Source organism: Rosa rugosa, chromosome 1, assembly GCF_958449725.1.
Source record: "Rosa rugosa chromosome 1, drRosRugo1.1, whole genome shotgun sequence".
NCBI classification, from domain to species: domain Eukaryota; kingdom Viridiplantae; phylum Streptophyta; class Magnoliopsida; order Rosales; family Rosaceae; genus Rosa; species Rosa rugosa.
The window spans coordinates 15,045,916-15,058,648 of NC_084820.1; the positions used below are offsets into that span (position 1 = coordinate 15,045,916).

Consider the following 12,733-nt stretch of genomic DNA (forward strand, 5'->3'; position numbering starts at 1 on the left):
GTTGCAGGCGGGAGGGACTGGTGGCGTCGCTGCGAGATGGGTGGCCGCCTGGTGGTGACGTACGTTTGGCGGCGAGATTGGGATCGGTGGTGCTCAGATCTGATCGAAAGTCTCCGATCGGGTTTGGGTTACTGAGATCCGATCTGAGGATGGGGATGGGATTGGTGAGCCGGCATGTAGAGATTCAGGGCAGATTTGTGGGATGCACTGCAATCAGCCGGCGCAGAGACGACGGTGATGCTGCAGGTGGGACGGGTAGGGAGTTGCAGGCGGGCTGGAGGCGTGGTGGACTCGGCCATCTTCCACTTCGAATTGGGCTGGGTGACTTTTGGGTCAGGGCTTTGGCTCTAGGCCCATATTGTCGGATGAATGCAGGTCAGGAGCAATGGTGGGGCGAGACTAGCGGCGGCGTTAGGGGTCAACGAAGCACCGGAATTCTGGGCGGTGGATTGGGCGTGGGTCGGGGTTGTGTTTTTGGGCCCTTGTTGGTGGGCCGCGGTTATTAGTGTTTTAGGGCTTAGCTTTATTTTTGTTTTGTTTTGTGGGTAATAAGGCACTGCAAGATGTGGCAGAACCAATCATCACTTTGGCCTTCCTGAGGGTCGTTCCTGCCTAGTTTAGAGTCAGCACAAAGTCTGCCTGTGGCATAGACGAGCATTATTGGCTTTCTAGGAGGTTTCTCCTGTCAGGAGTTGGGTTGGAAGTGATGGCGCTTTGGAGTAGTGGTGGGATGACGGTGTTGGATTTTCTTTAGTCCTAGGTCTGACTGTCCAAAACTCCCTTTGATCGGGTTCGAAGCAACGACGAGTGTTGGCTTGGTCGATCAATTGCTGGCCAGGTGGATTCTGGGTGGGAGTTGGTGTTCTTGGCTGAGTCTGCTCCAACACGTTTTGTTGTTTCTGCCACTAAGTCTGGTGCCAGTTTAGTATTTTTTTAGTTAAGTTTTTTAGTATGTTTGGAGTCGGGGCTTAGTTTGGCTTCAACAGTGCGTCAGTATAGACGTCCATTTTGACGTCTAAAGTGGGAAAAGTTTCGGTTGAAGCTTTTATCTCTCATTCTCATTGTAATCTTCGTTTTATTAATGAAGTTCTTATTTGATAAAAAAAAAAAAAATATATATATATATATATATATATATATATATATATATATATATATATATATATATATATATACTCTTAAAGAGGAACAAAAACCTCTTGATTATTTGAGCATCGATTAGATCCGCACATCACTGGTATCAGAGCTTGCTGAAAAAGCTCAAAAGGGGAATCCTCAATGGGGACAATGTCCAAATTGATACTAGAGAAGTTGAATTCTCTACTAAAATCTTCTAATGAGAAACATCAGAACCTGATACAAGAAGTATCTAGATGTCAAGATCATCTAGAAAAAGTACCAAATATAATATCTCAATTAGAAAAATTGGAGTACAAAATCGATTATATCAAAGAACTTCCTAAAAGGGAAGAACAACAGCTAACAAGTGTTAGTAGAAAAATCAATGAACAACAAGAAATGCTGGATTCTATGAAAAATATACTGAAGGATAAGAAAAAGGCTCCAGTAAAATCAAAGAAAGCTAATGGATTCAAACCATTAGAAAAACCTGAGAAGAATCATGTTCCAAATTAAACATGATTTTTCTAGAACATTCTACTAGTTTGACTAGTATCAAATATGAAAAGCCAAAACACTTGGTAGCAAGAGATGTCAAAATGATGAGCATATTTGAAAAAAAGAAAGGAGTACAACTCCTAAATGCAGAAGAATTCGAATACAATGAAATAGAACAGGAGGTAAAAAACTCCGCAATTCTAAAATTAGATTTCAACAAATCTATAAAAGATGAAAGTTTGAATTGATGGACAGTCATCATTTCAAATTATTAGAATTTACAACTCCTTCCACAACTGGAGAAACAGATCTCTTGATGATCACTCCTCAAGAAGTTGCCAGAGCAAAGGCAAAAAATTATCAATTTATGCATAATGGAGCAGTCCAAGTTGGCATAAAGCTCCTTGCCCGAGAAGGCATAAAATGTTCAGTTCTATGTGTCTTACAAGACAATTGATTAACAGATTTTCAAGCTAGTCTGTTGGGAACACTTGAAGCATCTTTATGCAATCAAGCGGCATATTTCAACTGTTTCCCAAATTTCTCAACCAGCTTGAAAAATGCAGCCCACTATCTAAGACTGAGAGTCAAGACAGATGGGTATATCAATGAAAGAAAATATGCAAGAACTAGCAATAGTATACAGAATATACTATAAACTGATGAGTACCACAGTAGAACCAAAGACAAGGATATCAAATATCCTAGGTCTTACTACTGGATTTCTCACCAGTCAGAATAACCATTCACAACAAATTCACAAGGTTACTTGGAATGAAGTAACTTTTCCTATAGAATGGAAATTATCTGGTCCAAAGAAACCACCAGAAAGTGCTAAAGCTGCAATATATGAAAGCAGAAAGACTGGAGATATCAGTCTAAAATTTGATGATCACAGAAAAAGTGATGTATGTCCTGAAAATGTCAGGATAAACAAAAATCATCTCAGAAGATGCTACAACACTAGAGAAACAAGTACTAGTGGCACCAACTTCATTGTTCAAGAACCAACATATCCTATTACTGAAGAAGAATTAGAAGCTGATCCAAATAGACCAATAAATATGCTTAGAGCAAAAAAGCTCTATGATGAAGCAGAATCTTGCAAAAATACTGAACGATTAGAACAACTAATCGAAGAAATGAAAGATTTCAAAATGGGAAAGGTAAGAAAAGTCCTTCCTTATCAAGATAAAGAAATGGAAGAAGGAGAAAGCTCCAATTTCAAAACTTTCATCATCAAAGAAAAGGGAAAACTGAAACTCCCTGTACAGAAAGCCCCTACAGACAAAAAAGAAGAAAGAAATTCACAAAGATTTGTCCCAGAAGACAATATGCCTAGGGTGCCAATCACAAATTATGGTATATGGCTAAATCTAGACAAAGCTCTAGATAAAAGAAAAGCTATTGACCAATGGGTAGATAGCCTCATGATGACTTCTGCTCTTACTCTTGGAAAGTTTGAAGCACCAGATCTTCAGGTGTACTATGAAACTATTCTCACTGGAGTAGCCAAAAAATACTATTTGTCTTTCAAAGAGACTGGCTGGAAGAAATAAAAAATTCAAAATCTCCGTATGATTTTGCAGTACCCCTGTACGATCAATTCTGTAGAGATCTCTCAAATTTGAGTGAAAAGGCCAAAGAAGCGGCCAAATCAAATATCTATGCTCTCAAAATTTGTGACATGAAATATTTTGAAGAATATCTAAATGAATTCCAAGAATACTACTGTACAATAAGTGAACTAGAAAACACTGATCTAGTAAACCTGTTACACAGGAAACTTCCTGAACCATGGAAAACACCTATGAGAGAAAGCATAGCTGAAAAGCCAATTGAAAGATTTTCTCTGCCTGGTCAGTTTACTCATCCTATTCTTCAAAATTACAGCTCTATGCATAGACTACACAAGAGTCCAGAATCCTGTTATCACAACAGTAACTGCATCCTTTCACCAAAATGCAACCCCAGCATAACAAGAATTGCAAAATGAAACCTTCATTTCAACTCAAATCAACAACACAACATTCTTTCATAGTCATCATTTCTCAAAATTACAACACAAGGAATGCATCAAGCAACCTACCACTCACAACAACACACTGAAACAAGAAATCACACACAAGAGTTTAACCACAGACATTAGGCAAAACTCAACACCAAACAAACATAACAGAAAGAGGTACACCAAAATCTGACATTACACTAACATGAAACTAAGGTTGATAAGGCACCTTCCACACCTGAACTTCACTAACAAGTAGCAACCACTCTAGCCTGGTCCAGGAGGCAACTATCTCTGCTGATTCCCTAGTCCTCTACCCTGTGCCTGGGTACAATCCCTGGAGTAATGCCCTGCTTGGCCACATCTAAAGCATATGAAGTTCCTTGGCCTCGTGCAATCCCTGGAAGTATGGCCAATCTCATTGCAGTTAAAACATCTCAAGGGTGCTACCTGTCTGATAGGCATAACCCTAATAGGTTCTGCCGCTGGAGCCTGCTGATGGGTCCGCTGTCTCTTCCAGGACCCATCTCGATGACCCATCGAACAACTGCTCTCCGCCACTGCCTTCCCCCTTCCCTGGGAATCTCTCGAAGCCGCCAACTCAATTTGGTGAAGCTGGGTATCCTGCTCAAGTTCCATGGCCTTAGCCAAGATGAGTGCCATAGTAGGCAACTCCAGAGGTACCACATCATGCCTGAGAGAAGCATTCAGCCCCCGCTGAAACTTCTTAGCCAAACTCAGAGCATCCCATGGTCTCACAAAACGATACAACCACGAGAACTTCGCCTTATAATCCCTAATACTCATAGTTCCCTGAACTATAGTGAGGAACTCTACCTCCAACTGCTCCAACACTGAAGCCAGGAAGTATTTCTCCTTGAAGAGTCTCCCAAAATCCACCCAAGTCATGGTGGTCACATCCCTAGCCCTCTCTATGCCCTCCCACCATACTCGTGCCTCATCCTGGAACAGATAGATAACTATCTCCCTCTTCTCAAGGTCGGTGCAGACGACCATCCGGAAGTAGTTCTCCATGTTCCTGATCCACTGATCAGCCAACATGAACATTTGGTCTGTACCCCCCTGAAAATGGATTGCTCCAAGCCTAGTAATCTCCTTCGCCAATCTCGCTAGCCGAATGGCATCTATCACATCCACAACAGGTGGAACAGACACAACATAAGGCATCTCCACCTCCTCCTTATAGAACTCCTCCACAGGAGGAACCCTGCCTCTACCCCTAGCTCTTCCCCCTCCTCAAGGCCTACCTCCATCTAGGAGGATCCATCACATATGGAGCATAGCACGCTTGGTTAATACATGTATAAAACTTAAACACAAGTATAAGTCGAATACAAATACCATATATATTAACCAAGACACTAATATAAGGAGGATACACATCCGCAATCAAAATCTTCCAAGTCTAGCAAGAGTTTCAATTTAGAGGTTCCCATTCCTCAAAAGATTAAAGCTCAAAAGAAGCTACACAGAGCTCCCACCCTTCACTTACGGAGCCGACCTATGCTCTGACGACTTAACGTTCTAGACGACACCTAACACTCCCACATACCCAATGATAATATCAATACCGAATAGTATATGATGGGGATCCGCTGCAGACGGGCCATCACTCGAGTAGTACTGACTATCACCAAACATATACCTTACGATCTGATATCAAACTGTCACGCCCAGAATTTCGAATAAAAAAATTCGAATCCGAAACGCGAAACTTAACAAGCACAAGAAAAAAAAAATCATTTTAAACTAACCCATAAAGCGATCGAGCTCACCAACAATAATACAGACTCGTTCTTTAGAGTCACATATTACATTACAAAAAGTTTACAAATTAAACTGAATAACAATTCAATAAGTAAACACGCTCACCAACTCTCTACACAGCGGAAGACTAAAACCAATACACTTCTACTTCTAAGCTACAACAGCTATAAAACTTCAACTTCGACAACTGTAACTCCGACCTGCACAATAATCACTACACCATCGAATAGTGCACCGGGTTGAAATAACAAACCCGGTAAACTTTTTCAAGCCGGTATGAGTAAACCTAAATAACCATGTAACACATGCTTAAAACATCTCAGTCTAACAAAATCAATATGCAATTATCACAACAAAAACATTAAGTTCATATCCTATAATATCATGCTCACATAAATTAACTCAAACTAAACCCACATGCTCTGTCTCTCAATTCATGTATCTAATTTCGCACGACTTCAATTAAACAATTAAACATTTTAAATTACCACAATCTACCAGATCATCCTTCATTTGTCTCAACGACACAACTATGAAATCCCACTCATTTCCTCTCAACATAAGCATTTGCCAAAAATATGACATCGCAACCCATTTCATACTCACTACAGATCTCAACCACAACTATACTCACAATATGAATTAAGTAAAATCAGCAATCCCTGCATAGAAACTTAGTTCAGGAGATCACCCAAAAACCACACAATTAAAAAGCAATCCCTGCATAAAGTTCAAGAGACTACATTAAAATCAATAAATAGAAATTATAGTAATCCCTGCATATAGCTTAGTGCAGGAGATTACTTAAAAATCAACAATAGAAGTGAAAAAGAAAAAGAAATAAAGAAATCAAACAATAGAAATGAAATAGGAAATTAATTAAAGGATTAAATACTGTTTAGTCCTTGAGATTTTGACTATAAAACACTTCAGTCCCTGACCTTCTAATTTCACACGTTTAGTCCCTGTACTTCAAAATTTCAAACCAATAGGTCTTTGCCGTCTAAAAGTTGCGGCGAAATGTCTATTATGCCCTCAGTTCTTTTAAAAAAAATTATTCCTTTCTCTGAGGGCATAATAGACATTTCGCCGCAACTTTTAGACGGCAAGGACCTATTGGTCTGAAATTTTGAAGTACAGGGACTAAACGTGTGAAATTAGAAGGCCAAGGACTGAAGTGTTTTACGGTCAAAAACTCAAGGACTAAACAGTATTTAGTCCTAAAGAAATCACCAACTCACGCTAATGAACCCTTCCAAAACTCAACACCTTTTTACCAAAAGGACAATTACAAGTCACCCCATGACAAAATCATAGGAAATGTTAACCTAACAAATCAATATGAAAAATCCGGTCCAACCTGGACACGTTAGCAGAAGACTAGAGCTCTAACTGATCGTAACCACTCACCCGGCCAAAGGCGTGATTCTCGATATATTGCCTGAGGTCACAACTTCAACCCCGGATCCTTAGGTCAACCTGACCCTTAGATCAAAACATTTAAACGAGTCGCACTGGACCCAAAACGTTACTCAAATCACCAAAAGGAGAAATCACAACCTGTGACTCCCACATCTTCAAACAATTTTCAAAACAATAGAAATACCATTTCCCACGACATATTGCTTCCCGAAAAGTCATACCCCAAAACAATATATGAACTCACTCACAAATATTGTTTGCATCACAACAATTCCAACAATACATATATGTTTCCGACATAAGTAAATGTTCAATTCAATAATCTGAATAAAATCACCAAAAATCTATATATCACAATGCCACACCATCCAGATATATATTTCACGTAAATATATATATGTAGTCATCATCTCAGGAATGCCTACTAATACCAACTATAGTTCACACATCACAAAAATCGAGAAATTCATTTTTATGGGAAACACTATAGTTCACACATCACTAAAAGAATCCCACAAATCTCATACTTAAAATAACAAGGCTGAGAAAGTGCAATGACAGCAATGACCACTAGTGCTCAACCATTTTACATGAGTGAATGCAAAGCCATTAAACTAAACATATACAGCAAAAGTGAAAATTTCTAAGATGAATGAATCCGATGACCATTAGCTCTCACCCTTTTGCATGAATGAATGCAAAGCCATTAAACAAAACACATACAGCAAAGCTGAAAATTTCTAAGATGTTTCATTTACTCTTTCTCAAGCTTAAGAATTCATGTCGGTTGTAACCTGATCGGACTAATATTTCCTTTGTTTTTAGTGCATTTCTCTCTACATTTTACTTAGTTATTCTCTTAACATTATCATTTCTAACTTAGTTTTTGTTTTTAGGTACTTTTGAGCCGAAAATGAAGGCAATGAAGAAATGAGGCGCAGAAATGATCAGAAATGGAGAAATGAAGTTTTCCCAGTTCTACTAGGAGAAGGAATCCTAGTTGAAGTAGGAATCCTGAGTCAACCAGGAGTCAAGCTAAGAAAAATGATGAGAAATGGCGAAAATGCAAGAGTCCTAATTGGACTAGGAAACCTGTTGGCATGAGGAGTCCTGATGATACTAGGATACCTGAGTGGACTAGGAGAGCCCAAGAACATTCAAGAAGCATCTAGAAGAAGTCCAAAACGTCATATACAAAGGTGATATGGATTGGGAGTCATTTTTGGCAAGAAAAGATGGATAAAAATCAAATTTGGAGTCTGTATTGGATACAGATTGATTTTGGACGAATTTGGAGAGTTTTGAGGAGAATCTAATTGGTATGCAATCAAGAAAAAAAATAAAAGAGAATATTTATCAAATAAAATGTCCTGATTACATAAATATTGCAAGATACCCATCAAAGACAAATCCGATTCAAATCAGAAAATCTGCCTGTGCAGATCAGTCAACGTCGACAGAGTCCTGTGAGCATCTCAGAACGAATAAAATTATGGTCTTTATATAGTTGGAAAGCTACGGATGTCTAGTTTCCAGAGCAATATCAATTTTCTAGAAGAAGTTATGGCCGATTTAGTACAGAGAGGTGAAGCTGCGGGCAAATCGGACTTTTGACGGGAATTTCTGCTTTAAGGCCCAAATCACATTGGGAAGCCCATGGTCGAATTTGTGTTTCATATTTCAGATAATATTACATGTGGGACGTCCTAGATTGGCATCATCCTTGGATAGTTTTAAGAGATTACAACATACAGAAAGGATGGAAACAAGTCCAGATACGTTGCTTGTTGCTCACACTCCTATTTGGCCGAATTTAAGGAGTTTAAATCAGAAAAATCTTTATAAATTCAGCAATATTATCTCCTTTAAAGACTCATGGTATAAATCCACTTAATTTTGGAGGCTTCTCATTGGTTGGACGACGCAGAAAAGCTGACATGGATTTATTTGATTGGTTGGAGTTGTGTGGACCAATAAGATAATTCCTAGAAATTAAAAGAAGGATCCAGAAGGCTTGGAGACTATGTTTGCCATCCCCTATATATAGATGCATCCTTGGGACGTTTTAATCATCATCAAACCCAGAATCAAAACGCAAATCCTCACCCTTTACTCTCTAAATTTCGATCCCTCTCAATTGTTCAAGCATTGAAGCCATGAAGCATCTCCATCTCCTTGCCGTAGTCATCATCAACCTCCTCCATCCTTTTGAAGTCTTTCTTGCGTCCTTGAATCTCTTCAAAAGTGTAACCATATCATTCTATCTTTTGTTTTTGGTTTCTTTGTTTTGTAACGTTAAAAACAATTATACTAGCATTCTAGGTTTTTGTTTTAAATGGATGTTTCGATTATTTGTGAGAATAAAGAGTATGTATTGATGTTTAGTTTCCAATAATCATGAAGCATGAAAGAATTCATAAATTGTGATTTCAATATGTGATGATGTAAGTTCATTGATTTTGTGCTTCAATCCCACCTTTTATGTGTTTTGTGTTCTTTGGTTGCAAACTTAGAATATTGAGCATGTAATTGAATCCAAATTAAGATTGCTAGCGTTCTAGGTCTTAATTGCTAAGTGGAAAACCTATAATTCCTTAGGTAAATCAATGAAGAGTCTTGCATGCTTGTATGGCGTTCCAACTTGTGTTCTTGGCTTAAATCAATCAAACTTTATAAGTGTTTAATGCGTTAAATATGTTTTGTTAGTGAGTAGCGATCTATGACTAGCATTTCATGTTTAATAGGGTTAACTATGGTGCGTTCATCTAGTTAATTTAACTGAGGAAAGTAAAAAGAACTTTGTATGCGTTCATCTCTGTTCTTGATTGATTTCTTCATTCACATATTTTGATCCATGGTTTCTGGTTAGATTGCCTGTTTTCGTGTTAATGATTGTTAATTACATCTCTACATCTTATCCGTCCATCTTTTCCTTGATTCATGGTTGATCGATCACTTGTATTATGTAGTTAGATTAGAATATAAACACTTTCGAAATCCCCTATCTTGTAATTTTGTAGATATACACTTTGTTTTATTTTTGTTTCATATTTTGTGAATAATACTAATTTGTTTAACGTTTTTGACAGGAAGTATACCTCAATCCCTGGCTTAGAACGATACCCTACTTATTCTATACTACTATTCGATGCAAGGTTTAAATTGGCTCACTTTGAGTGTATCATAACCATAAGAGAAGAAGAGCCATACCATAATTGTCTCACAGCTGTACAGCCAGCTAACAGGTAGCTCTGTTGATTATTTCTGTCGAGTTGTAGTGATATGGGTGGTAAGTGATACATAGTGTTTCCCATATCATAGAAGTGTTTCTTGGAGCTAGCATCACCCTAATTTTTTCAGGCTCATCTTTAATTACTACAATCTTCCTCTTAAACTGCAGATTTAAACATAATCAGCCCATTATTTCTGAAAGGATTAATGTACAAAATGGTATTTAAATCTTACCGCATCAGCCGCGGCTTGGAGCGTCAGGAAATCCCCCCACACTCTATCCATGGAGGTGTGTTGCACAAATTGCCAATAATCTCCTCCAATGTAATCCAGGTACAACATTGGATGATTAGTAAGCTGGAATACTACAATCTCTCTCACAAAGTTGTAGAACTGTTCTTCGCCATACAGCTGATCAGACAAGGCCCTATACTGAAATATGACACGAGAACGCCATTAACATCTTCAAAAAGACTATTATTTTTTTGGGCTAATTACTGTTTAGTACCCTATGCTTTTGGCCCAACATCAATTCAGTCCCCCGACTTCCAATTTCATCAAAAACACCCCCACACTATTATTTCTCCATCCAATAGGTCCATCCGTGATAAATCAGTCAATTTCAGCCGTTTAGGTGCTGACGTGGCGATCTAACTCAGCCCAGGTGGGGCCCACACGGAAGTAAAATTCCCAAACTGACCCTGGCCAACCAAATATGAAAAAATCCAAAATAAATTTCAATCTTTGAGGTTGGGGAGACTCGAACCCACACCAACACCTTTCATTTGCAAAGGCCCAACCACCAGACCACTTGCATGGTATTGTAATATTACAAACGAAAATAATATATGTATAATAGTTTAAAAAACTCTCCTTCTCCACCCACCTCTCTCCTCCTCTCCTCTTCTTCTTCCTCTGTGTCTTCCCAGTTTGCCGGACTACAGCCCAGACCGGCCTCACTGCCTAAGGAAGCAATCCCAGCGCGCTGCTGCTCACCTCCGCCTCCGCCTACAGCCCAGACCGGCCTCGCTACCCAGACCGCCTGCAGACTCGACCCGCCTGCAGCACTAGACCCGATCTGCTCCAAATCGAATTCCGGCAACCTCCAGCCTCTGCCCAGCGCTGCACACCAGACGCAGAAGCAACGACGACATGAAAGAAGGAACCAAAGCAAGCCCGACAAACTGGGAATGCACAGAGGAAGAAGAAGAGGAGAAGAGAAGAGAGGTGGGTGGAGAAGGAGAGTTTTTTTAAACTATTATACATATATTATTTTTGTTTGTAATATTGCAATACCATGCAAGTGGTCTGGTGGTTGGGCCTTTGCAAATGAAAGGTGTTGGTGTGGGTTCGATTCTCCCCAACCTCAAAGATTGGAATTTATTTTGGATTTTTTCATATTTGGTTGGCCAGGGTCAGTTTGGGAATTTCACTTCCGTGTGGGCCCCACCTGGGCTGAGTTGGATCGCCACGTCAGCACCTAAACGGCTGAAATTGACTGATTTATCACGGATGGACGTATTGGATGGAGAAATAATAGTGTGGGGGTGTTTTTAATGAAATTGGAAGTCGGGGGATTGAATTGATGTTGGACCAAAAGCACAGGGTACTAAACAGTAATTCAAATAATAGTATAAAGAGGTGTAGAGAGCAAACTTTATACTAGTATTCAAATAATACCTTGCTTGGAGGCTCTGAAACATTGAATTGTGTATCCATTAATAACGTTATTTCAAATAGTTGCAATAGCTCTTATGCACGTTGCTGGCTTTGACGTTGTGATCAGAACGGGAACGTTATCATGGATGAGAGTGAGATCACAGGTCTAGGGTTTAAACCACTGTATCGTGAAAACTAGCCAGGTAGAGAGGTTTGTAAAGAAAATATTAGTTAATTAAATTCATTGTCTATAATTGTCATTTTATAAGAGGATATATATGTAATTCAATAATTCAAAAGGGGTAGAGGTCAAATGAGCAAATTGGGAGGTCCCAATAGAAAATCTCAAGTTATAAATAGATCAAAATTGCCATATTGTCTATAAATTGGAACTGCATCTTGATAATTGTTGATCACGTATCTAGGGCTTCCAATGTGAGAGGCCAAATAGCTCTACTAAAAGATCAAGTAGTTGTGGGGATTATAATTAAAAAAGAAATATTAACGTTATCTAGGGCTTCCAATATTGACGAACCTCAAGGTATTATGAGGTGTAGAGAGTAGAGAGGTCAGATGAGCAAATTTGAAGGTTCCAATAGAAACTCTCTTATAACTTTCACTTGCAATGTTAAATGACCAGAAATATTGAGATATTTTGAAAACAAATATGGATAGAAACTAGAAGATAAGGCTGACATAATTTTAAGGATTTTTAAATTGAAATTCGATGATATGATATGTAAAAGCTGGGGAACCTTTTAGAGAAGTTGAAGCAAGTAATTATAAAAAAACATCCGTGTACATATTTTTCTTTTTGTTTTTTCAAATTCAATTTATTTCCGTGGAATTTAATTTATGTTTAATTCTATAAATGTGCCAAAAGTAATTTTATCTAAATTTTCATCATTTCTTTTTCAATACATATGTTTGTACTGTAAAATTTCAAAAGAGATGACTCCCTCATGCCCATATGTTATTTTGGTTGAAAAGAACTTACAAATGTTATAT

At 38.5% G+C, this 12,733-nt stretch overlaps 1 protein-coding gene across 1 annotated transcript; it reads right to left on the reverse strand.

Moving 5' to 3' along the window:
- Positions 1-3,913: 3,913 nt before the first annotated feature.
- LOC133710955 (uncharacterized) lies at positions 3,914-4,813 on the reverse strand. The gene has a single exon (XM_062137138.1). It carries the CDS (start codon positions 4,811-4,813, stop codon positions 3,914-3,916), a length of 900 nt encoding a protein of 299 aa, XP_061993122.1.
- Between the last annotated feature and the right edge of the window lie 7,920 nt (positions 4,814-12,733).